A 27,256-nucleotide genomic window follows, 5' to 3' on the forward strand; every position below is an offset into this window, starting at 1 on the left:
GAGATGAGCACTGACAGCTCTCCATTAGCTCCCTCAGCAGACGTGGGGTCCTGGGGTGTAGATCCCACACATGCGTCTTGGTGTTTCCACACTGGCTTAGAGGCTGGCACAAGGTGGCCAGGGGGTCAATGGACACACACTAGTTGGCTGTGGTAATGACACGCTGACCTCCACTTCCTTGGGAGGAAGGGTAAGTAGCTGGCGGGCAGGGGCATTTAAGGGCAGGGGAAACCACCTGCTTTGGGGCCTGGGAGGCTAATAATAACATCAGGATACTCAGGTCATACTTACCATGAGTCTGGGGCTGCTCCAAGGGTTTTATGTTTATGGAGAAGTAGTATTATTGGGGGGCCCCCTTTGTAAAACGGGGCTGATGATTGTACCCACCTGGCTGGAATGTGACAGTCACGTGAGTTATACAAGGAAAGCCTTGTTGTCACCATAGAGGAGTGGGAAGGGAGAGAGCAGAAGCCACCTTTTGCTGTAAATTAGCTAAATCTCTGAAAGTCTTCTTTACACTTTAAGACTGAGTGTAATCACCTCTCTCTGGAAGCTTCTGCCCACTCCCTGCTGGTGCAGCTCCCTGCCGGTGCACGCAGGGACACCAGGGCAGACACTGTCTGTGGCCTCCTTCTTTCTCCGCCTGGCATCTACCTCCCGGGCGAGTTCCGGGGCCTGGCAGGTGCTCAGCATTTGTGGGGAACGCAGGGCAGCAGGCTCACCTTCTTGGTTCCATACATGACCTCCATGAACTTCTCGTCGGCATCCTGAAAGCGCTGATCCAGGAAGGAGCTTGTCTTCCGCACCAGGTTCCAGATCATGTAGTTGTTCAGCAGGCTGGGGCAAGAGGACAGACAGGCTCAGACATGCCCCAGGCTGGACACAGCGCAGCATTTCCCCCACTGACCTCCAGGGGGCGCTTGTGAAACCGCACCCTGGATGGTGTGTGCCAGTGACCTGGAGCAGAGAAGGGGTAGCCATTTCCAAAGCTTGGAGATGTCCTGGCAGGAAGGCCAGAGATGGGAAAGGGGGCCTAAGAGTCAGAAGGGCAGGAAAGGAAGCTCTGGCCAACCAGGCCAAGGCCTCCATGAATGAGGACTTTCACTACCCCACCCCCGGGGCTCAGACCACCTCTAATGGTTGTCACCTTTGCAAACCAGTCACCTTTGCACACAGAGATAGAATATTCACTACAGTGAACATCCAGCCTCAAACTGGAACCAACAGAAATGTATGATAACAGGAAAATGGTGTGTAAATGATCATATATATACTTGATGGAATACTATGTAGCCATGAAAAGTGAGACCTGCAGAGGGTCTGGGATGCTTATGATCATCTTCCCCATGATCAAGGGAAGGTCAAGGGAAAAGCAGACTCAACATGTGGTCACAACAATGGGGAAAACAGGAACCATGTATTAGAAAATCCGTCTCTCTCACATACATGCTTCTCTCCACAAACATACACACACGTATCCCTTCAGATCAACATGAGTGTTTTGCGTAATTTTAATTTTTTTCCTGTAACTTAAAAAATTTTCTAGGAGTTCCCATTGTGGCAACGTAGTGGAAATGAATCCAACTAGGAACGATGAGGTTTCAGGTTTGATCCCTGGCCTTGATCGGTGGGTTAAGGATCTGGCGTTGCCGTGAGCTGTGGTGTAGATCACAGATGCGGCTCGGCTCCCGCGTTGCTGTGGCTCTGGTGTAGGCCAGCAACTATAGCTCTGATTCAACCCCTAGCCTGGGAACCTCCATATGCCGTGGGTGTGGCTCTGAAAAAAATTTTCTATAATAAATCTTTAGAATTAAAAAAATCATAAATATTAACTAAAAATATTAACATTTACTGAGTCCCATTCAGTGTCAGGCACTGTTAAAATACTTCATATGGTGCAACTAGAGATTCTCATACTAAGTGAAGTAAGTCAGAACAAGACAAATACCATATGATATCACTTATATGTGGAATCTAAAATATGGCACAAATGAACTTATCTAAAAAACAGAAACAGACCCACAGACAAGGAGAACAGGCTTGTGGTTGCTGAGGGGGAGGAGGGAGGGAGTGCGATGAACTGGGAGACCGGGGTTAGTAGACACGAATTATTCCATTTAGAATGGATAAGCAATGAGGTCCTGCTGCATAGCACAGGGAGCTATATCCAGTCTCTTGGGATAGACCATGATGGAAGGTAATATAAGAAAAAGACTATATAGGAGTTCCTCTTGTGGCTCAGAGGTAACGGACCCGACTAGTATCCGTGAGGATGTGGGTTTGATCCATGGCCCCACTCAGTGGGTTAAGGATCTGGCATTGCTGTGGCTGTGGCACCGGCCGGCAGCTACAGGTACGATTCCACCCCTAGCTTGGGAATCTCCATATGCTGTGGGTGTGGCCCTTAAAAAAAAGAAAAAAAAAAGAAGAATATATATGACTGGGTCACTTTGCTGTACAGCAGGAATTGGCACAACATTGCAAGACAACTATACTTTAACAAAAAAAATAAATTAAAAAAACACGTCACATGGATACTTTCGCTCCATGCTCACAATCACCCCACTGGGTGGGTATAATTTGTACCCTCATTTTACGGATGAGGAAAATGAACCCCCCAAAGAGAAAGAAACATGCTCAAGGCTAAAGTTGGCGGGCGGAGGAGCCGGGGGCCCTGCCGCCTCTCGTAAAAGCCAGCCCAGGGCGGATTTTCTGAGTCAGGGTGTCCCCATCCTAGCTGAGGAGAAGGGGCCCTGCGTGACCCTGTCCAGGCCCCCGGGTGCCCTTACCATTTGTCCGTGTTGTTGATGAGGGTGGAGACCTGTCCCAGGTACTCTTTGTCATAGACGACAATAGGTTCCGATTCATTGATCTCCACGGGGTAGAAGATGGCGTTGAGGAAAGGCAGCCAGTTGATGGCAGGTGCCAAGGTCTGGAATGGAGAAGGACAGCGTGGTCTGACTGGGCTGCTTCCCTTCAGAGTCCAGGTCCCCGGGGCTTTCTTCTGAAGAAGGTGTCATTGTGCCTCCCCCCCTGCCCCCCGACCCCCAACACAGCAAAGAGCTGGGGGCCAGCTGACGGTGCCCAGGGCAGATGTCAGACACAGCTGGCTGACGTCTCAGAGATGCTCTCTGTGGAACTGTAAGGCACCAAACACCAAACTGTAACTTGGAATAAAAGGAGACGTGGTGACAGCAGCAGCTACTGTTGGTCCAGCCTCAGGCGCCACCGTGAAGCAAGTGACTCACCTGCTTCTCTCAGGTGGACCTCACAACAAGCCTAGGCAGTAGGCACGGTTATCTCCACGTTATTGAGAAGAAACTCAGCCTCAGAGGGGTCTGTAAGGGGTGTGTGTAGAATCTGGGGCCAAACTGCCTGGGTTCATATGCTTCCTAGCTGTGTGACCTTGAGTAAGTTGATGAAGCCCTCTGTGCCTTGGGATCTGAAAAGCAAGGCTCATCATCATCACTGAACCCAGCCCATACGGGGTGGATTCAATGAGTTAATCCTGTCTGTTCTGCTCAACATAGGCTTCCGTAGCATCAGTTAGTATCTATATGACCGGTCACGACAAGAATGACCACAGTGGAGAGCGTGAAGTGCTTTGGTCCACAGGGGAGTTTTCTCAGGCCTGGGCCCTGGAAGAGCAAGTGTGGGATGGTCACCTTCAGGGTTGCAAGGTGGGGTGCACCTATAGAAAGCCGGTCAGCTCTATTTTAAGATAATTTAAAATGAGCACCTGTACCTGGGGCTCCCTCCCTACAGAGGCACACGTCGCTCTGCACAACTCTCAGCTCCCAGCAGGCTGCACTTGCCCTTGGCCCACTAACGCGGTCCCACGGAGCAGAGCTCAGAGCGCCTGTCCTCTGCAGGGTCTCCGTGTCCATGCCAGGAGTTCCATTTCCCACCAGACAGCCTCCAGCCACGCTGAGCTCTCTCTCAATGACTTCTAATTACTGCCTTAGAAGTGTTTTGATTACAGAGTTACACAAACTTTTTTCAAAAAATTGGGGTACAATACGCATAACATAAAATTTCTGTCTTAGCCATGATTAAGTGTCCCATCCAGTGGCATCATGTACAGCCCCACTGTGCAGCCAGAACCACCATCCATACACAGATTGCATCTCACAAAACTGAATCTATTAAGCAATAGCTCCCCCACCCTCTCCCTCAGCCCCAGACAATAGACAACCACCATGCTATTTTTTGGTCTGTGAATATCTAGCTACCTCACAGAAATGGAACTAACCAATATCTGTCCTTGTGTGACTGGCTTATTTGGATTTGCATAATGTCCTCAAGCGAACTTTGACAACTTTTGAATGGTCTGTTCTAGTCCTATTTTTCTCTTATGTCCTGTTATTTTTAGTTATATATATTTTTTTGTTCTGTATTACAGGATGCAAGGTTTTTCAGGACTACATATACTGTGTTATGGCAAAAATGCCTGTGAGGTCAATGGTATCTGGCATTTAGCAGGCAGGCAATGGATGTTAGCGATGCTCATCATTGCTCAGCGATTATAATCATTGCTCACAGTCTCCCAAGAATGGTTCCAGGCCTGATTCCAAATTCTGTTCCTTGTACCCTTGAAAAAGGGCAAAATGCAAGACAAAGGAGGCAAGAGATACTCTAGAAATGGTATCTACTTGGGAAGGTCAATTAAGGAGGTGAAACCAATCTGTTACACTGATGAATCCATAACCCGCTGGCAAATATTAATAGCGCGCCCAGTGACAGAGGCAGCCATAAAAACCTTCCATTTGACAGTCTCTCTGGTTCTAAAGGGCAGCTCAGTTGCTGGGGAACAAGGACTCAAAAGACAGAGGAGGGCAGGTCCTGCAGGCAGTGGGGTGCTTGTAAACTTTTAACGCCCAGCTCTCAGTGATGGCCTGATAATGTGTATTCCCTCTGTGACCTACTGCAAGCTACCCACAGGGTTGCAGGGGCTGTGCCCAGGGGCCCCAGCACATCCCTGCCATCTGGGCAGCAACATGAACTGGGAAAAGCCCTGTCTTGGAGTAAGACCTAGATTGGGGTCCCTACCATGAACCAGCTCTGAGACCTCCAGTCACTTCGCAGCCCTTCTCCAGAGTGGCGACAACAATCCTACCAAGGCTGGCAGCTCTGTGCCTCTCAGGACTGTTTACTCAATAAAGCGAGTTCCTGGAGTTCCCATCGTGGCACAGTGGTTAACGAATCCGACTAGGAACCATGAGGTTGCGGGTTCGGTCCCTGCCCTTGCTCAGTGGGTTAACGATCTGGCGTTGCCGTGAGCTGTGGTGTAGGTTGCAGACACGGCTCGGATCCCTAGTTGCTGTGGCTCTGGCGTAGGCCGGTGGCTACAGCTCCGATTCGACCCCTAGCCTGGGAACCTCCATGTGCCGCGGAAGTGGTCCAAAAAATAGCAAAAAAAAAAAAAGCGAGTTCCTTTTTTCCGAGACTTGTCCATTCTGCCCTCTCTTCCTGGCAGGAGCCCCTTAAGCAGGTACCCTCTGGGGCTCCCCTGCAAATTTCTGCGGTCATAGAACTTGCAGGTGTCCGGGTGAGATGGTCAAATAGGGCTCAACACTTATAGCCCCTTGACCTGCTGGCAGAGACCCCAGGGAAAATCAGCCTGTTTACAAAATGCTGCTGTTTAAGTAATTAACGAGAGTTTCATAAACTACAGGCGCCTGGAACTCTCTGATCGGGTACAGATATAGGCAATGTACTTAACACAAGCTTATTCCTTTGGGGAGAACAGGTGTTTTGTGCAGGTCAATTCCCACAGCTCTAAAATAAGGTGTGTGTTGAATACCCGGATTTTTACATTTTCAATCTTTACTGCTTTAGGCAACACTTAAAGCCCGGTGCCTGTGTCCATCTCCATGGAAACAGCTGTTTTAACCAACCAGGCCATTCCACTTGTGACTCAAAGCCTCTGGGGCACACAGATGAGCTCTATTTTCCACACCCACAGCCAAAGGGTACTGCTGGTCACCAACCACCCAGTCATTAAGGCTTGCCAAGTGGGAGAGGAAAAAGGATGCTAGCAGGCTTTATCTCAGCCAGAGAATTTAGAGCAGAGGATGGGGCTCATTCCCAACCAATTTTTTTTTTTTTTTGTCGTTTTAGGGCCGCACCCTCGGCATATGGAGGTTCCAAGGTAGGGGTCGAATTGGAGCTATAGCTGCCGGCCTACGCCACAGCTCATGGCAACACTGGATCCTTAATCCACTGAGCGAGGCCAGGGATCAAACCTGCGTCCTCATGGATTCTGGTTGGGTTCGTTACCACTGAGCCACAATGGGAACTCCTAGATTTTTTTTTTTAAATATATACTTAGTCCATTTCTTCCGGGAGGCAGTTTTCAACCTGTTCTGAAGGAATTCTGTGACTTAAAGGGAAGAACCACCACCGTTTAAGAGGGCAGGAGCTGCCCCCCCGTTTGTCTCCGCATTCTGGAATGGAGCAGGTGCAAATGAGTGAGGAAAGCCCATTTTACAAGGAAGGAAACCAGGGTTCAAAAAGGCGTTTATGTGACTTGCCCAAGGCTTGTGGTGGGGCTGGAGCAGTCTTCTGACTCCAAGCGCAGGATTCACACCACTCTAGGCTGCTGCCTCTGCTAAAATCCTCCCCATCCTGGCAGCTGGGAGGGAGGGTAAGCCTTTCCCTTCTTGCTTGGAAGAAGAGAGCAAAAGCCATGGGGAGAGGACATCTGCGGGCAGAGCCCGGGAGCCATGCTGGGGCAGATGTGCCCAGGGCTATTATGCTTTCCTGGCCCCTCTTGGGCTGTCAGTTAGCATCAGGGCCATTGAAGGGGGGAGAGGGACTGCTGGAGCCCCTTTGGGTTGAGAGTGGGCAGTTGGAGCAAACCACATCATGCGGCATCTTGCTCGACCGCCTGGCCTCAGAGCGGAAAAATAGTGCCAGATGGTGCCCAGCACAGGCTGTGATCTCCATAATAACCCACTCCGCACCGCTCCCCTGATGCCAGCTTCTCCGGGGACCTAAAAGGCAGCTGGCACCCAGGAGGAGGCCAGGCTCTGCTGCCCTCATCTTCAGCCTTTGTGTGGGCTGCACTTCCGGCTGGGATGCCCGATCAGCCTGGCTCCTGCTCACCCAGCAGTTAGACTCACCCTCCCTGTCTTGGCCCTGCCCCTGGCCCGAGTGCCCTGCTTCTTTGACCCAGAGCACTTGGCGATGAGATTGAGGTTGTTTTCTTGGGGGTGTCCCTCACTCCCCTGGAAGCATATCATGAGCAAGGCTCCCCCAGACACTTGTCAGAGGCAGGGAGGGATGGAGAGAGAAAAAGGGGTAGAGGCCAAGGTATTTTTCCCGAAAGGAGAAGAAATGAGCCAAACTCTAACAGACTGGCAGGACTTGGCTGGGCAGAGGAAAAGAAGGGGGACATTTTTGTGCAGCCTCAACACAAGTGGCCTGGACCTCCTTCCCAGGAGGGGAGCAGGGCCTAACCAAGTGTTCTTGGGCAATGGCAGGAAACAGGAAGATTGACAAAAGCCACTCTGCTGATTCTTCAGGGCCTGGGGGAAGGCTGGACACCAACATGCCATGGACTAGAAAGAAGAACTGGGCAGGCACTCACTCACTACCTGCAAATCCCAAGCAGCCACTAGGGGGCAGCCTTTGGTATGGACTGATCCACAGAGGGGCCAGAGCTTCTCAGATGGGGTACACCCCCTACAGAGAGCATCGCAGTTCTGACCTCAACCCCAGTACAGCTTCAGGAGGTGGCCGGGGGTGTTGGTCAAGAGCACAGCTTCAATGAGTCCAGGGCCCAGCTCCTTGCCACTTAGGAGCCTGGCAGCCTTGAGCACATCACCTAACCTCTCGGCCTGGAAAAAGGAGGTGACATCAGAACCGTCCCCTCACATTTCTTTGTTGTACATTGATGCACTTAAGCTCAAGAGATTAGAAATGCCCAATCCAAAAGAGAAAGAAAGAAAGGCACAATCTGAGCCATTATTATTATTATCATGACCAAGGAGTCTCCCCAGGTAACGGCCGTTTCAGAAAAGCAACTATGATAAAAAGAAAAAAAAAAAAAGGAAAGCAGCCTGGCACAGGGCAAGAGACCAGCTTTGGAGTCACTGACTGTGTGGCCTTCAGCAGGCATCTCTACCTCTCGGAGCCTCAGTTCCATCTGTGAATCGGGAATAACAACCACCCCTGCTTCATGGGATTGTTCTGAGGGGCTGGTGAAGTGGGTTAAACACCCCAGCCCAGTGCCCTACGTCCTGGCTTCTGCGGCTGCCCCAGGCCCCCGCGTCAGCCAGAGTTCGGTTACCTGCAGCTCGGCTGCCGTCACTTTGTGGTAGATGAGCTCCTCATCCCGGCGCTTCTCCTGGGGGATGGTAATGTTAGCCAGCGCTGTCTCAAAGTCCAGGATCTGCTGCATCTGGGGCCGGATGGTGTCCTCGTCCCCGCCGCCCAGTAGCTTCCCCAGCTGGACCATGTAGTTCAGGTATCCCGTCAGCACCTGGGGGATCCAGCACCCCCATCTGTCAGCACCTGCTGCCCTCTGCCCGCTGGACAAGGTGGGCAGGGCAGGCAGGGAGAGAGGGGGCTGGGTGTTTTACTCAGGAAACCCGCTGGAAACCAGCTGCAAGAATGATTTTGGGGAAGGGGGAGGGAGCAGGATGGACTGGGAGTTTGGGGTTAGTAGATGAAAACTATTCCATTTAGAATGGATAAGCCATGAGGTCCCGCAGTGTAGCACAGGGAACTATATCCAATCTCTTGGGATAGAACATGATGGAAGATAATATAAGGAAAAGAATGTATATATATGTATGTCTGGGTCACTTTGCTGTACAGCAGAAATTGACACAACATTGTAAATCAGCTATACTTCAATAATAAAAAAAAAGAATGATTTTGGCAGTGCACCTCTGCACTGGCTCCCGTGCACTCAGGATAAAGCCCACACAGGGCCCCACGCTGTCCCGGTCCACACTCCCTGCTGGACCTAAGTCACGGGAAAGCCAGCGATGGCGCCATCTCTCAGTTCTTGGAAGACACTTCTTCTGAAGCACCCTGATCTGCTGGGCCCCCAGATCTGACCGAGGTCCCCAGGTTGCTTTCTCAGCTCACCCTCCCCTCATCACAATGTGTTGTCATGTCTCTAATCTGGTGGTTGGCGATTTACCATCTGTCCCCCCTCCTAGGCCCGAAGCCCCATGGGGCAGGACCAGGGTCTCATTCACCACTATCTCCCCTGCCCCAGGCTCTTAGTAGCCACTGGCTCAATACAAGTGGGTGGATGCTCAGTACAAGTGGGTGGAATCGTGAATGGACAGATGACAGACCTCAGGCCAGGTCTCCCTGGGACATCACGAGAGGCAGTTGGGGGAGAGAACGGTGTGGGCTTCGGAGTTAGCAGATCGGATCTGGATGAGAATCTCAGCCTCACCTCTGGCGACTGGCTGTGTGCCCCTTGAGCAGGTGACAGAGTATCTCTACGCCTATTCCTTCCTCGGTAACAGGCCAGGTAAAAACAATACCAATGTGATAGATGACACAAATGAAGTTCAGAGCCGTTCGGTATCTGCCGGGTTACGGCGAAGGCCAGAGGTGACGTGTATACCAGGCGGCTCCCCTTATCACCGCCTCGCTCTGCAACGGGGCCAAATGACACCCCTGCAGGGACTGCCAGGAAAGTGACACCTCTATGCTCCTCTAGTTTTAAAGACTTGCATAGGTGTGGACACTGAGGGGACACCGAAGGGGACAAACCATGGAGACAGGTGGGCTGGGTGGGAGCCCCTCTCTCTGAAGAGGCACACCCACCTTCTCATTTTCGGTCTTGTTCAGGTAATAGTCCCTCGAGGGTAAGCCCAGGCCAGACTGGTCCACCTGGAGAGAAGGGCAGAAGGGAGGGGATCTCGTGTTGCACATGCACACCTGTGCACACACACTGCACGGCCTCCGCCCACCCCGGGGATGGCAGGTACATGGCAACAGAGGACCAGCTTGGACCCCAGCAGGAGGAGCACAAGCTGGAAGCTGAGGCCACCCCTGGGCCATGCCCCCAGCGAGGGGCTGCATTCCTTCCCACCCACGTGGTCAGCCACAGGGATTCGGGGCCCTTTCGAAGGGCCAGACAGAGCCACCCTCGTTTTTAAACTCCTCGTAGGCTCGGCAGAGCACCTGTACTTCATTAAACACGTCCCAAGATGGTGAGCGGTTCAGAGCCACTCACAGCTGGGTCACCTTGGTCAAGCTACTGAACCTTTCTGATCCTTGAGTTTTTCTTTTTTTTAGGGCCACACCTGTAGCTGTAGCATATGGAAGTTCCCAGGCTAGGGGTCCAATCGGAGCTACAGCCGCCGGGCTATGCCACAGCCACAGCAACTTGGAATCCAAGCCACATCTGCAAACTACACCACAGCTCATGGCAATGCTGGATCCTTAACCCAATGAGCGGGGCTAGAATCTGCATCCTCATGGATCCTAGTCAGGATTGTTAATGCTGGATCCTTAACCCAATGAGCGGGGCTAGAATCTGCATCCTCATGGATCCTAGTCGGGTTTGTTAACCACTGAGCCTCAATGGGAACGCCCCTCGGGTTCTTTATCTGGAAAATAAGGGAACTGTCTAACCCTCAGCACCAGACTGATGACTGCAGGAAAGAGTGTCAGGGATGAGCCGGCCAACTGCTGGGCCGGCAGTGAGGGTCCATGCCTGAGAGCTACTGTCAGAGCCTTAGGCCACACCTTGACACACCCAGAACACATGTTATTAGAGTTCATTTGGTTGATATGGAAATGGCCACTCAGAGAGGTTGAGGCACTTGCCCAGGGTCACACAGTGAGCGAGTGGCAGAGGTGGATGGGAACTCGGCCTTCAGGGTTTCTCGCTTCTGCATCTGAGGGTGGGCACACCAAGGCTGGGGCTCCCCGGGCGTGCTGCTGTCAGCCTGGGGCAGGCTCTGGCAGGAAGAGATAGGCTCAAATGCCAAGGCCGGAGACCAGGGTGGGGAGGCCAGGAGGTGATCCCAGCTGTGTCTGGGAGTTGACATCCCTCCTGGGGCCCACAGTGACCCATCAGCACCCCTAAAGATTCACTGTGCTGCAGTGACCCCCATGTGCCCAGAGAAGGCAAGCCTCCCCTTTCACAACTTCTTCCTGCAAAAATCTCATCGCTGGGAGCCTCCAGAAATAATGGAGGTTCAGAAGCCAGACGCCTGCCACCCAGGGCAGGTCTGCCCCGACCCTGCTGCTTGCCAAACGCAAAACAGGCCCCGAGGTGGAGCCCATCCTCGTCCCAGCCTCTGGGCCCCTTACTTGGATCACGTTGCTGTTGGAGTTCTTGGAGTCGGCGCTGACGTAGACGGAGAAGAAGGGCGAGGTGCGGTAGTGGGACGTGACCACCTGCAGGGTGTCCTGGAAGTTGTCCTTGTCCCAGGGCCCTGTGATGTTCCAGCCCCCGAGCTGCGGGGAGAGAGAGAGGGAATGGAGAGGGGATGAATGAGGCAGTGGGAGACCCGGGAGGGGATTCTGATGCTGCGGCTGACTTGCTCTGTGACCCCTGGTAGTCCTCTGACCTCTCTGAGCCTCAGGGGCAAATGAAAGGGACCGTCTGTCTTCCTTAGGGGTTTCTGACCAGCGAGCTGGAGATCCCGGTGAAGCAAAGACATAGCCTGGACGTGCGGGCCATGAACACACAGGGTGGCTGCTCCCTAGGTGGCTGGGGACGGGGATGGGGATGGGAAGGAGACATTCCCTGTACTCTGGTCACTTTTTTTGGTCTTTTTAGGGCTGCACCTGTGGCATATGGAGGTTCCCAGGCTAGGGGTCAAATTGGAGCTGTAGCTGCCGGCCTACACCACAGCCACAGCAACACCAGATCTGAGCTGCGTCAGTGACCTACACCACTGCTCGTGGCAATGCCAGATCTTTAACCCACTGACTGAGGCCAGATCGAACCTGTGTCCACATAGATACTAGCTGGGTTTGTTACTGCTGAGCCACAACAGGAATTCCTACTCTGTTCACTTTTAAATACTCAACTATGTGAATGAAATGCCTTTGAAAAAAATTATTTATTTATTGTTTTATGGCCGTGCCCGCGGCATAGGGAAGTTCCCAGGCTAGGGGTCTAATCCGAGCTGTAGCTGTTGGCCTGAACCACAGCCACAGCAACGCCAGGTCTGAGCTACGTCTGTGACCTACACCACAGCTCATGGCAACACAAGAGCCTTGACCCACTGAGCGAGGCCAGGGAATTGAACCTGCATCCTCATGGATACTAGCTGGGTTTTCAACTGCTGAGCCACAACGGGAACTCCCTGAATGTAATTCCTATTAAGGCAGTAATTCAATTGTGCCTGCAAAAGAAAGGGTCCATATTTTTTCAAAGGTTGATGAGTTAAGGTCTACTTGAGTTTCTCTCAGAGCTGGGACTTCTGTCATCTCCTCAGTCGTCCCTGGTTGGCTCAGTGCTGGCCCGTGGGGCCTGTGCCAGAGGGGAGGGACTGTCCAGTTCCCAGGGTGCACCGCTCCACACCTCTCCTGAGCTGACCCAGGGGTTGGGCCTGGAGGGAGTAGAAGGCCCCCCTGAAAACCATTCCTTCTGGCAGCCTGGCCAGCCTGGGGCGGCCCCCTGCTGGAGTCCATCCTGTGGGAAGGTGCTCAGGGGGACGCAATCTGCTCCGGGGGCTGGGGGGGCCCTGAGCCAGTGGCCCTCCTCACAGGGAGGGCTCTGCTTCTAGTCCCAGGCTATTGGTCCTTCCAGAACAGACCCTTTCTGACACACAAACATGCCCTCTGAGGAAACGGAAGTAGCAACACAGAAAAATGTTTTCCCTGTAAATATGGGCCCTGTCCCACTCACAGACGCCCAGACAGACATCTCCTCTCAAATACACACAAACCTTCCCACTTACACAGAGATGTGTGAGCATATGTGCATGTGCATTGCAAATACACACACATAATCACTCAGACAGCCTGACACATGTCAGCAGACAGACTCTATGATCCAGCTGAGTGAGGTGGCAGGAGGTGTGAGGTGGCCAGGCCCCGGTGGTAGCTAAAAACTGGGGTGGAAGCCAGGGGGACAGGCAGGTGGCAGGGGCAGGAAGAGATGGGGAACAGGGGACAGGGGGAGAAAGAGGGCAGGGGGAAGAGGCAGGAGGAGATGGGGACAGGGGGAGATGGGGGAGGGGCGGGGGGAGATGGGGAGGGGCAGGGGAAGATGAGGGCAGGGGGACACCCCAGGGGGTTCACCTTCTCAATCAGCTCCATCAGGGGTTTGGCTTTGAGCTCCTCAATCCTGGTTTCGTTCATACACGCACGGTAGTATACCTGGGCCTTCCTTTCTGCCTCGCTCACACTGGCTGTGGAGTTTTCTGGAAGGACAAGGGACAGCAGTTTGCAACATGCTGCCATGTGCATGTTGGGTAGTCCTTGGTTGGGGGGTCTCTCTGGGAACCTCGGTGTTCTCAGCTGTGACAAGAACTTGGACTTGGGCCTGTCAGCGCAGGTGGGGAACGTGGTCACAGCGGGGATGTGACCGCCCATAAGCAGACGGAGTGAAGTGGAGGGGCCCTTGCTTTAGCTGAACTGACTGTAAGTAAAGAGAGGAGATCGTGTTCCCCCCCTTCTGCTGGACGGGCTCCCAGATGTGTCCCCGGACTGGCAGCAAGGGCCACCTGGCAGGAGGACAGTCTGTTTCCTCTACTGGCCAGCGCGTGGCCCAAACACCCCTGCCTGGTGCACGGGACAGAGACCTGTCTTGGTTTTCAGATCCCAATGACCTTTCTTGTGATAAGGACTGTACTTGGACGGAGACTTTGAAGGCCTCATTCGTTATGACTTGTGTTTCCGCTTCTTCCTCCGAGGGGCCAGGCAAGTTCATCAGATTCAGAACGGACTTAGAGGTCATTTGCCATGTCCCGTCCCATCCGCCACAAGCAGCATCTCAATTCCTTACCCCAGGACACTGGGAGCCTCTGTCCCTTCTTGTCCTTGGGGCCCTGGCCTGGATGCCACCTGCTGTATGTGCACAAGCAGGGGCAGGAGCCCGTCCACACACAGCAAAGGTGACTGCTTCCTGCTGTCCAGGGCACGAAGGATCTGCCATGGGCCAGGGCTCCTGTGCCTAAGCCTTCATCTCAGAGCTCTGCCCAGACCCCACGGTGGTCCCCGACGCCCCCATTCCCTCTGTCCACCTTGCTCCCTCCCTGGGGAATACCTCACTGTTCTGGCCACTTCCCCTCATCTCACACTCATGCCTCCTGGACCCCGAAATGCCTTCCTTTGCGTCTGCAAAGGCTCTGGCAAACCCCGCCTCCTCCAGGAAGACTTACTGGCGGAACTTGATCCGCTCATTCACTAAGCACGTGCTGGTTGCTTACTCTGTGCTAGGCTCTGTGCAAGCTTTGGAGGACAAAAAAGACAATGTCCCTGTCCCCAGGGAGCTTCCTTTCCTGGGTGAGGACACAAACAACGAACAAGTAAACCCACAAAGAGAAAGCTCACCCTGGCCTTCTGCACAGGATGCTGTCAAACCCACTCGGCCTTCAAGGCCTCTCTGAGGCCATCTTGCCTAGAAAGCTCCTGAGAGGTTCATTTATGAAAAGCTCCACCATTGAGCACCCACTGGGTGCCAGGCTCTGGCTTGGGGACGAGGTTTTACAGACATGAAAAAGAGCCGCTCCTGCCCCCAGGGAGCTCATGGTCTAACAGTGACACAGGCATACAAAGACAGGACCTCAGGACAGCGTAGTGCTGGGCTTAATACAAACGGTTCTGGTTCTGACACCCAGAGAAAAGTCACACCCTTTGGTGGGGTGGGGAGGGGCCGAGGGGGTGTGTGTCTCCAGAGGGTTCTACTATCTGAGCTGCTGCTGAGAGATGAAAAGTTACTCACCAGGTAGAAACAGAGGGGAAGGGCACTGGGTCTGGGGGGTGCTGGGCAGCGTGAGAAAAGCAAGGCAGCGTGAAAGGGCCATGCCCTTCGGAGAAAAGAAATGTTTGGCGCAGGGCGTGACGTTAGGAGAAAAGTCTGTTTGGCGCAGGGCATGCCCTTCGGAGAAAAGAAATCTGTTTGGCGTAGCCTGTTCCAGAGGCAAGAGTCATTTCCTGACCAGTCTAATCAGCTTCCCCAGCCCTTGTCCCCAGGGCTCCCCTGTCCCCCAGTTCTTAGCATAAACAGCGACGTGGTTTTCACTGATCAGAGAGCATCGGCCCTGGTTTTGCTGGAGTCAGGGCGACAGCCCTGAACAGGGGATGGGACCAGCCTGGGGCTAGTCTGAAGGGAGATATGGAGGCACAGATCCAGGGGCCTGCAGAGGGTACACACAGCCCTGGAGACCCCGGGGGACCTGCTGAGCCCTGGAAACTACCTGCGTGTCCCCCCAGGCCCTACCGGAAGGGGAGCGCAGACGTGGAGAGGGCTGGACTGTGCCCAGCATCTCAGACTCAGGAAGAAGAACATCAGGAAAAGCAAAGGGGGGCCGTCCTGAGGCCTCGTTGCTGTGGCAACCCCCCCCCCCAGCAGCTAGGCTCTGGAAGAATCGTCACTGCTTGCCAGGCCCCAGAAGCCGCAGCCTACTGCTCACATCTGGCTCTGGCCATGACCCTGAAATGCCCGGCCAGCGCTGGGGGAGGCGCGTTCTGTGTGCTCTGGCCCATGAAAGGGCCTGGCATCTCCCTCCTGCACAGCCCCAAGGCCGCGGAGATAAGAAGCCCAAAGAAAGGTTCCTGAGGAACAGCTTGGCTGTGCTCGTTACAGCAGGTTCCAGCTCCTCCTTTCCCTGACGCCGCCACCGTGCGCGAAGCCCCGAATGACTGCTGGGGAGAGGGGTGCCTGGCCTCCCTCTCTCCTTCACTGGGGGGTTCAAACGTCCCCTCCTCCCTCCACACCCCGGCTGTCACCTCCATTCACTCTTCCACAAAAGGCTCACTGAGTTCCGAGGGCCTGGTGGCTGCTGTGCTGGGTGTGGGGGAGGCAGTGGGCAACATGGACTCTGGCAGGCCAGCCGGACAGCAAACGGTCATTGCAAGGCACCTGCTCACATGTGGGGTGACTGCTTAATGAGAAAGTCTGGGGGCCTTGAGAGGATGGCGGGGGAGGCCCAGGAAATCCTGGCCTGAGCTTTGGGGATGAAGGATGCCATGAGCATGGAGTGGATGGGGCTGGGGGCTGGGCTTGGGCTGCCTCGCCCTCCAGTCCATGTCCTATTCCCCCCTGCTCCTCCAGCACTGGCCGGGAGCCACACACAGTACCCTCAGCATCGTCTGCTGAAAGAATAGAGCCAGGGTCTGCTTCTGACGAGGAAGGATGCTGTATCTGGGGATTGAGAGGGTGATGCAGCAGGTGCCTGGCAGAGACTTGCCAGCAGGAAATGAGGTAGGTGGGGCAGGAAGGGATGGGAGTGTGAGCCCCACCAGGAGTTAGAACCCCCTGTCTTCCCACGGTGATGGTGACACTGGCTGGGGCAGGAGCCCTGGGGGGGCAGGTAACATTCCTCCACACCCCCACCCACCTCCCTCTGGCTCATGGAGCCCATGGGGACAACCCACAGCACCCTTCCCCACGGTCCTTCCTCCTCACTCACAGGGCACCCACTATGTGGCAGGCTCCTCGGGGGACAAGAGCCGGGGGAAGCCGGCCAGGTGGGAGGCCACAGCAACGGGCCAGGTGTGTGATGGTGGGGGCTTGGGTCAGGGTGGCAGCACAGGAGGGGTGAGAAGCAGAGGGAATATTAGCAAAACAAAGATTCTGCCAAGTTTGCTGAGCAAGGTGGTGCTGAGATGCAGAGCTGGGGGTGGAAGGCAGGCTCTGGGTGTGGAAAAGGCAGCTCAGGTTCAGACATTTTCGCTTTGAGATGTCTCTGAGATATCCAAGCAGAACCCTGGGGGGAGTTTACAGAGCTGTTGTCTCGAATACTTTTAGTTCAAAAAGGCACTGGAGTATACACGAATTCCTTAAAATTGCCTAGAAGGCCCCATAACCTACCCTCAACAGGGGCCACAGCGCTCCTAAAGAGGGAAGAGAATTAGCTCCCGAATGTCAGAGACACCTTACTCTTTTATGTACACACGCTATAGAAACAAGCACGCCGTCTTTCTGTGGTATGAAAATTTTAGGGAGGGGGGAGTCATAAAAAAGAGTTGAGGGAGTTCCCGTCGTGGCGCAGTGGTTAACGAATCTGACTAGGAACCATGAGGTTGCGGGTTCGGTCCCTGCCCTTGCTCAGTGGGTTAAGGATCCGGCGTTGCCGTGAGCTGTGGTGTAGGTTGCAGACGCGGCTCGGATCCCGTGTTGCTGTGGCTCTGGCGTAGGCCGGTGGCTACAGCTCCGATTCGACCCCTAGCCTGGGAACCTCCATATGCCGCGGGAGCAGCCCAAAGAAATAGCAAAAAGACAAAAAATAAATAAATAAAAAGAGTTGAGAAATACTGCCCTGGGTGATTGGGGCCCTGCCACTTTCCACTGCCAGCTCCAGCCTGTCTCCTGCTTCCTCCCTCTCGCTCCCACACCCCTACCCCAGAGCCACCGAGCTCACTGTTCCTCCTGCAGGCCACACCCCTCCCCTCCCATCCCTGTGGTCTGTTCTCTCTTAATTCAAGTTCTGCTCAAATGTCCCCTCCTCTAAAGGCCCAGCCTTCCTCATCGCCATGGCAGCAATGACTTCTCTACCTGGCCCTGCATCCTACCTGATTTGTTTTTCCTCCAAGTCCTAATTCTTCAGTCATGGTATATATTTTTTCTCTTCTTTTTGCCCACACCCATGGCATATGGAAGTTCCCTGGCCAGGGATCGAATCTAAGCCACAGCCCTAGCAACGCCAGATCCTTAACCCACTGTGCCGGGCCAGGGATCAAAGCCATACCACCGTGGTGACAATACCGGATCCTTAGCCTGCTCCGTCACCGTGGAAATTCCTGTTATTTATTTACTCATTTATTTGTTTATGGTCTGTCTCCCCTGCAGGAATGTAAGTGCCACGAAAGAAGGTTTATTCCTTATACGATTCAGGCACCGAGCCCTGCCATGTGGACAGTGACAGGATGTAACTGGAGTGAATGAATGAAGGGGTGTCTGGAGCTCCACAGAGAAAGGCAGCGATCATTTCAGCCTGATGGAGGAGGCTTGGTTTCAGAGTGAAATCAGCCACACACAGTCTTCTCCTGAGGAGAAGCTTGATTTCCTTAAAGACACCCCTGCCTGAAGCTCCTGTTGTGGCCCAGCAGTAACCAACCAGACTAGTATCCATGAGGACGAGGGTTCGATCCCTGGCCTCACTCAGTGGGTTAGAGACCTGGCGTTGCTGTGAGCTGTGGTGTAGGTCGCAGATGCGGCTCGGATCCTGCATTGCTGTGGCTGTGGGGTAGGCCGGCAGCTGTAGCTCCGATTTGACCCCTAGTCTGGGAACTTCAATAGGCTGCAGGTGCAGCCCTAAACAAACAAACAAACAAACAAACCCCGCCTGTATTAAGTTCCCAGAAGTAGGGAGCAGGCAAGGCTGGGAGGAATCAACGGGCAACAGGGTGGCTTCTGGGACCCAGCCCGGGGATTTTGGAGCTGGTGGCACTTCCAGGTCCCCAGGAGGATGGGAACAATCTGGCAGCCCCAGGCCGGATGATAGGACTCTGAACTGCCTGGGTACTTCCTTCCAGAGACTCCGAATTCCAGAAACTTCCTCAGTCACTTCCCCAAAGTCCCAGAGAGGAAAGATAGCATACCATTTAATCGGCCCACTGCTTCCTCTGGGAGTTTTTATTGGAACAGCCTTTCCCACCTCACGCCTGGGGAGGAAACCAACGCTCTGGCAACTAGGCGGCTGCAGGGATGGGGGTTCCCGGGAATTCTGGGGCACACGCACCCCCGACCCCCTGTACTGCAGACGGACCAGAGTATGTGAGGCCCCGACTCCACACCAGGGCAGGACCAGTGTTTGTTTTAGATAAAACCACAGACACAGCTCAGTCACAGGTCTCAGGAGCCCCGGCTGGGGAGGGTGAGAGGGGATCTGATAAAGAGGCGCCTTTTCTGCAGGAGAACAAATCACCCCAAGACCCTTCCTATTTGCTGGAGATTACTGCTGGTTAGGCTGTGGGCTGAGGTCTTTTCATCACCACGCTGACCCTCTGGGGTGGCTACTGTCCCTCCATCTCACAGAGAAGGGAAACAAAGTCCAGGGAGATGCAGGAACTCGCCCAGGGACACAGAGCTGACAGGCAGCAGGCTGGAATTTGAACCCAGGCGCTTTGAAGCTTCCCTGAGAAAACGAACTGCTTCCCCTGTGCGTGGGTGTGGCTGTGTGTGTGTATCTTATCACAGCCGTTTCCACCAGTGGGTGCCAATTTATAGGCAAGAGGCTGGGTAACTGGTCCAAGGTCACAGCAGTGAGTGGCTGAGCCCAGAACAGAGGCCAGAGCTCTCTTGGCCTCCCTTTCCTCTCTGGAGGGTTGGCTCAGAAACCTGGATGTAGGTCTGAAGCAGTCCAGCTGCCCCTAGAAAGCCCTGGACACTCACCCCTATCTTTCGATCAAGTCACCAATCAAACCATCTAAGTGTCCCCCAGACATGAAAGAAGAGCCTGCTACTGCAGGTGTGATATTGGATAGAAAGCGGCTCTTGTCCACAGAATTTTTTATTGCACAGGAAGATGAAGCTACTTTAGACAGTAAATACTGCAAAAAGAAATCAAAATAAAAATAGAAGAGATGTCATAGGGTGAGATGCTTAACTACCAAGTCACCGACATGGATGAATTTAATGCTACTGGAATGATTCTGTGTTTCTCAGGGAGACTGGTGTCCGGGGTAGAGAAAGCGAGATTGCTTTTCTTTTCTTTCTTTTTCTTTGTCTTTTTGCCTTTTCTAGGGCCGCTCCCTCGGCATATGGAGGTTCCCAGGCTAGGGGTCAAATCAGAGTTGTAGTCACCGGCCTACGCCAGAGCCACAGCAACACCACATCCAAGCCATGTCTGCGACCTGCACCACAGCTCACGGCAACACGGGATCCTTAACCCGCTGAGCGAGGCCAGGGATCGAACCTGAAACCTCATGGTTCCTAGTCGGATTTGTTAACAACTGCACCAAGATGGGAACTCCAGAGATTGCTTTTCTTTATGGAAACTGTGTTGCCCAAATCATTACAACAAGCAGGCAACAATTTTTTTTTGCATGCATTAATCTTAGAATTAAAATATGTTAAACACAAGTACACAAAATATCATTGTAGCTCAAGCCTGGAGAGGCCCTTTGGTACCCACAGAAGGCATTGATGTGGAAGAAGCAGTTTGAGAAAAGTCTTGCAGGATTGGGAGGGGGTGGGGTAGGTATTCTAGATGGCAGAATAGTCCGTGTGAAAAATGCAAGCTGGAAAGCCTAAGGCAAGGCCGAGCCTCGGGGGTGACGGGTCCAGCTGTATCTTTCCTCTGATGAAGTGAAGGTACACTCTTGTTTCCCCAGAGCCTTCGAGGACAACCCAAACTGGCAGTTTGGGAGGGTGGCAGAGTGTCTTTCGGGTGAGGCATCTGTGTCTCACGTAGCTGAGGTCACCCCCTCCAGCCAGCTGGCTGCCAGGACATGCCATGGGGGCACTTGGCCCAGTTCAACCCACCTGCTACAGATCTGCCTGGATGTCCTCCGAGGGGGCCAGAACTTGCCCAAGGGCACATGGTGAGCTGATGGCAATAGCTGACACAATCCTCACTGGGCTCTGAAGGGTCCTTCTCCTCCTAGAGAAGCTGCCCCCAGACCAGCTTGGACAGCTGGGCGCCCGTGCGTGTCCCAACCCCTGTCAGTGCCCCCTCCCTCCCGAGGCCTACTGGCTGACCCCTTTGTCTTGGGGGAGCTGAAACCAGTCTGGTCTTGAGCCCAAGAATGCACAGGCCCACGCTCCTGCATATTTTGGTCACCCACTCATCGCCTTCCTGCCTCTTTGGGAGTTTCCAGGTATCAAAGTCCCAAGGTATCAAAACCCACAGATGAGGGGCCATTTCCAGACTAGTTTCTGGGAGTGGGGGTGGGGGCGGGGAGGGATGTCAGGACATGCCTTGTAGGAAGCTCTCGATCGCCAGGACATGAGGTGACCCCAGCGTCTGCGTTCATCAGGCCTGGGCCAGGTCTCGCCTGGCCTGGAGACCTCAAGCCAGCAGCCGTGGGGGAAAGGAGGTTGGTGAACTGTACTTCCAGCTACTCCGTGACCTCAGGGTGCATAGCGCAGAATCAGTAGAGAGAGGATAGTGCTCTGAGGCCCCACAGCTCTGGGGCTGAACCCCAGCTCCACCATTTCCTAGGAAATACACTTCCTTTGTATTTGTGAGTCTCATCTGTAAAATGGGCAGAGACAGCCTCCTTTAGGGCCTGAATAAAATAACACCAGTAAACAACCCACGCCTCTTTCCTGAGTACAGGGTCTGTCACTGCTGCTGTAAAAATAACATTAGCAATAATTACTCTTTCTTCGGCCCCCCAACTCGTCCTTAGAGCATCCCTGCAATGCTGAGTTGGTTCCCACTTTACAGGGAAAGTGCTGAGGTAGGCTAAGCGGCCTCTCCATAGTCTGGGCTGCCACTCACCCATCACCCCCAGAAGGGTGGCTCTGCTCTGCTGAGCACCCATTAGGCACCAGGCTCCGTGCTGAGCACTCTGACCCATCATATGGAAGACAGCACCCACAGGACCTTGACCGTTAGGCGGCACTGTCACCCCCATTTTACAGATGGTGAAACGAAGCTGGAAAGAAGCTGGGCCACTCGTCCAAGGTCACACATGATAAGCTGGCATACCCAGGCTCCTGATACCACCAGGCCCTGGCCTGGGGGTCAGGGGCTTGAAGGCAGGGTTCTGGTTGTTCTGTGCCCAGCTTCCTACCCATACCTTGACCCTCAGGGACAGGGTGGATGTGAGGCCAGAGCCCACGACTTGGAGGCACTGCTCACGGGCCCTGCTACCTGCGGGCGGGGTAGGAGGATTGGCTCAGTCCTGGCCTAGACCCAAGATCCTTCCAGAACCAGCAGGGTCAGGATCCATGGGCACCCAGCACAAGGGCGGGTTCTGGGCCTGACTGGGGAGTTGGAGGGCCCATCCGCCTTTCTTCCCCTGTCCCCTCTTGGTGCTAAGTGCTCCCCTGGCTGAGGTCCCCTCTCCACTGTGGACTGGCGGGGGTCCTTGACCAGGTTACTAAACCCCCTCAGTTTCCCCATCTATAAAACGGGAACCAGGAGTTCCCATGTGGCTCAGTGGTTAACCAACCCGACTGGCATCCATGAGGCGCGGGTTTGATCCCTGGCCTTGCTCAGTGGGTTAAGGATCCAGTGTTGCCGTGAACTGTGGTGTAGGTCACAGTCGCAGCTCAGATCCGGTGTTGCTGTGGCTGTGGTGTAGGCTGGCGGCTGCAGCTCCGATTGGACCCCTAGCCTGGGAACCTCCATATGCTGCAGGTGTGGCCCTAAAAAGACAAAAAGACAAAAAAAATTTAAAAAATAAATAAAATGGGAACCACAGTTTCCAGGGTAGCTGTGAGGATTAAGGAGGCAGTGCCTAGTACAGAGCACAGCATGAGCAGACACTTGGCAAGCATCAGCCTCTTTCCTTCTCTCCTTTAGGCTCTCAGCGCTCTGTGCATCCTGCAGGCTCTCCCCCCAACAAGACAGGCAGGGCGCCACTCTGTCCCTGGTGCCTGGATGAGGTCGTGTGGGACAGGGAAGGCCATGTGGCCAGGAGTCAGGCAGTCCCAGCTCTGCCACCTCCTAGCCTGTCCTAGGAGCTCTCTGGAATTCAGTTTCCTCACCTAGCACGTGTGATCAGCAGCTTTCTAGCTCCCACCCTATGGGCTCACATAGGATGACATTTACAAAGGAGCTCTGTAAACTCAGACGTGCTGCACAAAGGTCAGGAGAGGATAACAACAGTAACACCAACACGGACAGCAGGACCACAACAGGCCCGGCCCCGGCAACACGCTTTGAAGATATTTTCCCATTTAATTTTCATAACGCAGAGGAGGCATGGTTCCCATTGTACTGATGAGAGAAGAAGCCCAGAGAAGTTATGTAACTGACCTAAGGTCACAGAGTAAATGGCAGAGCCAGGACTTGCACCAGGTTCTGGTGATTGCAGCAGAGGCACTAGCCCATCTTGTTATCATATTTGGACAATTCTTCTGCTTTGGTTGATGGTCCCTGACCAGCCCCGGCTACGTCTTTAGGTGCTGGGAAAGGGACATCACTGAGTTCCAGTCTGGCTACCACATACGTGCCTTTAGAACTGAACTGAAAGGCTGGGTCCCCTTTCAGAGGCATCCAGGCAGGACGAAGCAGGCAGGGGTTTTGTGTTCCTGACACATGGAGTCCACCCAGTCCCACTCCACCCACCCCCTGCTCTGGTCCTCAGGGAGACAAGCTGGGGGCTGCCAAGGAGCTCTGCCCAGAGGTTGCTGGGGACCAAGGAGAAGCGGTGGGTGGTTTCGTTCTGCAGCAGCCAGGCCCCCGGGGGCTGAGGTGGGGAAGAAAGGAAAGGTCTCCTTAACCTGGTTTGCTGATTTCTACTTTCATCTAAAAGAGTGGCCTGAAATTCATGACTGCAAATTAGAACTCTTTCTTATCTCATAGGAAGGTTTCTATCCCTTTGAGATCTGTTTCCTGTTAAGTGTCTTCTTCACTTTACCTATGTTTGAGTATCACAAGGTTTTTGTTTTGTTTTTTTCTTTTTAGGGCCACACCCACAGCATATGGAGGGTCCCAGGCTAGGGGTTGAATCAGAGCTGCAGGTGCTGGCCTACACCACAGCCACCAGCCTACGCCACCAGCCTACGCCAGAGCCACAGCAACACTAGATCCAAGCCATGTCTGCAACCTACACCACAGCTCACGGCAACACCAAATCCTTAAACCACGGATCGAGGCCAGGGATAGAACCTGCGTCCTCATGGATGCTAGTCAGAGTTGTTTCTGCCAAGCCACGACGGGAACACAACCTGCAAAACTCAGGGTCAATACTAGTCAAAAACTGAGCCTCAGTTAAAGCCACAAAAGCAACGACCACAGCTACCAGTTCCTGTACACCTACTATGTGCTACACATACCGCGTTAATGCTTCATACTGAGAGCTCTCTAGTTCTCGAAACTCTGCAGTTTGCATAGTATTAGTCCTGTTTTTAGAGATGAAGAAAGGGAGGCTCAGACAGAAGAAACTTACTCAAGATCACACAATGAGTAATGGGGCCGACATTCTAACCCAGTCTCACCGACCCCAAAGTCTCCCCATTCCGCCAAGCTCTTCCTCTAATGGGGTCTGGCCATGCAGGTCCAGCGGGCAGCCCTCCTCTGCAGCCCACCCACCAGATCCTGCTGGGTGCTTACCAAGGAGGTGCTTGATGATGGCCTGGTTGTGTTCCCAGAGGTTGCTGAAGGTCCCCCAGCGTGAGTGGCCATCGGGCACAGGGTTGGCTTTGATCCAGCCGCCACAGGCGTAGGTGAAGAAGTCCTGGCAGGGGTCTACCGTGGGGTCCATGGAACTCAAGATGGAGCTGGTCACTGAGATGCAGGCCTCACTTAGGCACACAGAGGGGGTTCCTGGCAGGGGTCAAGGACAAGAGGCCGGTGAAGGGCAGGGAGGGAGGAGGCTATGAGAATATAGTGCAGGGGGCCTGGGGCCCAGGGGTGCCACACCCCACCCCAGCCAGGACCAAACAGATTTGGAACTGGACATTCCCTAGACCACTACAGAGAAAAGATTTCAGTAGATTTACAATCTCCGGGCTTATAAAGTAAGACCTCTGTCTAGCTGCCTGAATTCTTTACATGTCGCAGGTGCAACACCCAAGGTTGAAGATGAGGAAATTGAGGCTCTGAGTTTAAAAAGTACCTAGAACCAAGGTGCTCCTTTTAATCAGTCCATAAGTATTCATTGATTTTTTATTATTATTATTCTCTGATGCTCAACGAACTCGTTCCCTCATTCAGGCATTCACTTATTCAACAAAATAATTACTGAAAATCTTTCAGCTTCTTTGCTGAGTGCGGTGTGTGTGTGTCTGTGTTGGGGGGTATAAAAGGCATAGTCTTTTCCTTCAAGAGCTAACAATTTAGTTGCAGATACACATATTTTAAAAGAAAAGTCAAAAGACAACAGTAGGAGAAATGTCTGTCATTTATTCCACACACATAACCTGAGGATACCTTGTTCATGCCAAATGGGTGATGCAGACCAGATGGTGCCAGGACTTAGGATGCAGGAAAGACTCTTTGAAATAGAAGGAACTATGAAAAATCATTCCCCATGAGTAAAAGGCAAGAGAGTTAGCTCATGCAATCTTCAAAAAAGCAAAAACGAAACAACCCTAAGAGATCATTTTGCATAAGGCGATTTTTACCCATGAGAAAACTGAGGCACAGAGAGCTAAGTACCCCATTCAGCGGCTAATGGGGTTTGAATCCCACTCTCTCTCTGCTATGCCCGCTGCAGGCCTGGAAGGCTCTCCGGGAGATGACGAGCCCCTGCTGCTGCTAGGAGGCAAGGCAGCGCAGCTGTCAGGTGCCCGCCTGAGGAGGGATGGGTACTTCATGCAGGTGGGCAGTGGGGAAGGGCTGCCACATCCTACGAGTGCCCCCCAAACACGGGGAGCCGGTTCTCATGGCACATGGGGCGGAGGCACGAGGAGGGGGCTGGACCCCTGCGGCAAGGTGGATCAGGGGGCTCAAGCAAAGGCACCAAACTGTGGGCAGCCTTGGCAGTGGTACAGGCCTGCTGCCCAAGCTGACTGGCAACCAGAGGGACTGTTTACTGATCCCGGTGCAGCGTCCCCATTTGAAGATGAGGAAACTAAGCCTCTGAGCGAGTGAACGGGCCCAGGTCCCAGACTGAACCCGCCCCGTGCTGCCTGGGCCACTGCAAGGCCAGGTCTCCCGCTCTCCCTCACCACCCCTGCCCGTCCCGCCAGCGGCTGCTGCAGCCCTTCTGGTACATCCAGCCTCCCCACTGCTCAGGGAGGGGGGCGGCAGGGCAAGCCTCCTTCTTAGACCAGGGTTCAAATCCCAGCTTTCTGCCTCCGGCCTCAGGCAAGTGACATCATTTCTCTGAACCTCGGTTACTCCATCCAGAAAAAAGGACAGCAGGATAGATTTCACGGCGATGATGAAACGACTGACCCTATGGCTGTGGGTGGGGGTGGGCTGAGCTTTCTGGAGTCTTAGGGTCCAGTGTTCCCAGGCCAGCCTTCAGAGAGCAGAAAGGATGCACGGGCTGGCTGGGGCAGTTGTCACCTCACATGGAAACACAATGCCAGCCAGGGCTGGGCGGCCTGTGGGCTCATTAACATCTGCTGACAAACCCTGAAGGCAGACCAAGGCCTCAGAGGGGCCGTACAACAGCCCCAAAATCAGGGTGACTCTATTTTGAGGTAATTACTTGTTTTGAGATGATGATACAACAGTTAAAAATTGTGCCATTGCGCCTGAAAATAGAGAAAGGAAATGGTAGGAGACATGGTGCCATTTAAACTATCTCTGGATGAGATCTTAGAATTGCCTGCCCTGCTTCCCCACTAAGGGAATGTACTAGAATCTTTGTGGGGGGTGGGGGGAAGAATTTCTGTAGTTTGAAAAAGCCTATTCACTATTATGATACAATGGCATAGATGGAAAAGGAAAAGAATACCTATTGTTTTTATACAACAAACCACAGGAAGTCAAGCTTGACAAAAACTTGGCTGGTGGGAAAACCCAGAAGACAGACAGCTAGTTATAAGACGGTGACTGTCAGGGAGCAAGACACATCAGAACCATGTGTGTGTGCGTGTGTGCGTGTGCGTGTGTGTGTGTGTGTGTGAGAGAGAGAGAGAGAGAGATTGATGGATTATTTGTAGTTATCATGGGGGACTGGATTTTATTTTATTTATTTATTTGTTTGTTTGTTTATTTTGTCTTTTTTAGGACTGCACCCACGGCATCTGGAAGTTCCCAGGGCAAGGGTCTAATTGGAGCTGTAGCCGTGGGCCAACGCCACAGCCACAGCAACGCAGGATCCAAGTCGCGTCTGCGACCTATACCACTGCTCCCAGCAACACCAAATCCTTAGCCCACTGAGTGAGGCCAGGGATTGAACCTGCAGCCTCATGGTTCCTAGTCATATTGTTTCTGCTGTGCCATGATGAGAACTCTGGAACTGGATTTTAAAACAAAATAAGAAACCAGTCTCCAGGAATTAGTCCGAGAGGCTTCAGTTCTTCACTAAGTACCTCCTCTGTGAGGCACAGGGCAAGGGACTGAGGTGGTACTTCATCAAT

At 53.4% G+C, this 27,256-nt stretch overlaps 1 protein-coding gene across 5 annotated transcripts in view; it reads right to left on the reverse strand.

Moving 5' to 3' along the window:
* ECE1 (endothelin converting enzyme 1) overlaps window positions 1–27,256 on the reverse strand; it is a 121,943-nt gene that overhangs the window by 17,097 nt on the left and 77,590 nt on the right. For all 5 annotated transcript variants that reach the window (XM_047792302.1, XM_047792305.1, XM_047792303.1 and 2 more), the window contains exons 4-10: window positions 24,333–24,545; window positions 13,237–13,358; window positions 11,293–11,439; window positions 9,796–9,861; window positions 8,294–8,485; window positions 2,790–2,932; window positions 723–837 (exon numbers count right to left, since the gene is read on the reverse strand). In XM_047792302.1, coding sequence (XP_047648258.1) covers window positions 723–837; window positions 2,790–2,932; window positions 8,294–8,485; window positions 9,796–9,861; window positions 11,293–11,439; window positions 13,237–13,358; window positions 24,333–24,545 — 998 coding nt within the window. The remainder of the gene's footprint in view (window positions 1–722; window positions 838–2,789; window positions 2,933–8,293; window positions 8,486–9,795; window positions 9,862–11,292; window positions 11,440–13,236; window positions 13,359–24,332; window positions 24,546–27,256) is intronic.

This window comes from Phacochoerus africanus, chromosome 8, assembly GCF_016906955.1.
Source record: "Phacochoerus africanus isolate WHEZ1 chromosome 8, ROS_Pafr_v1, whole genome shotgun sequence".
NCBI lineage: Eukaryota > Metazoa > Chordata > Mammalia > Artiodactyla > Suidae > Phacochoerus > Phacochoerus africanus.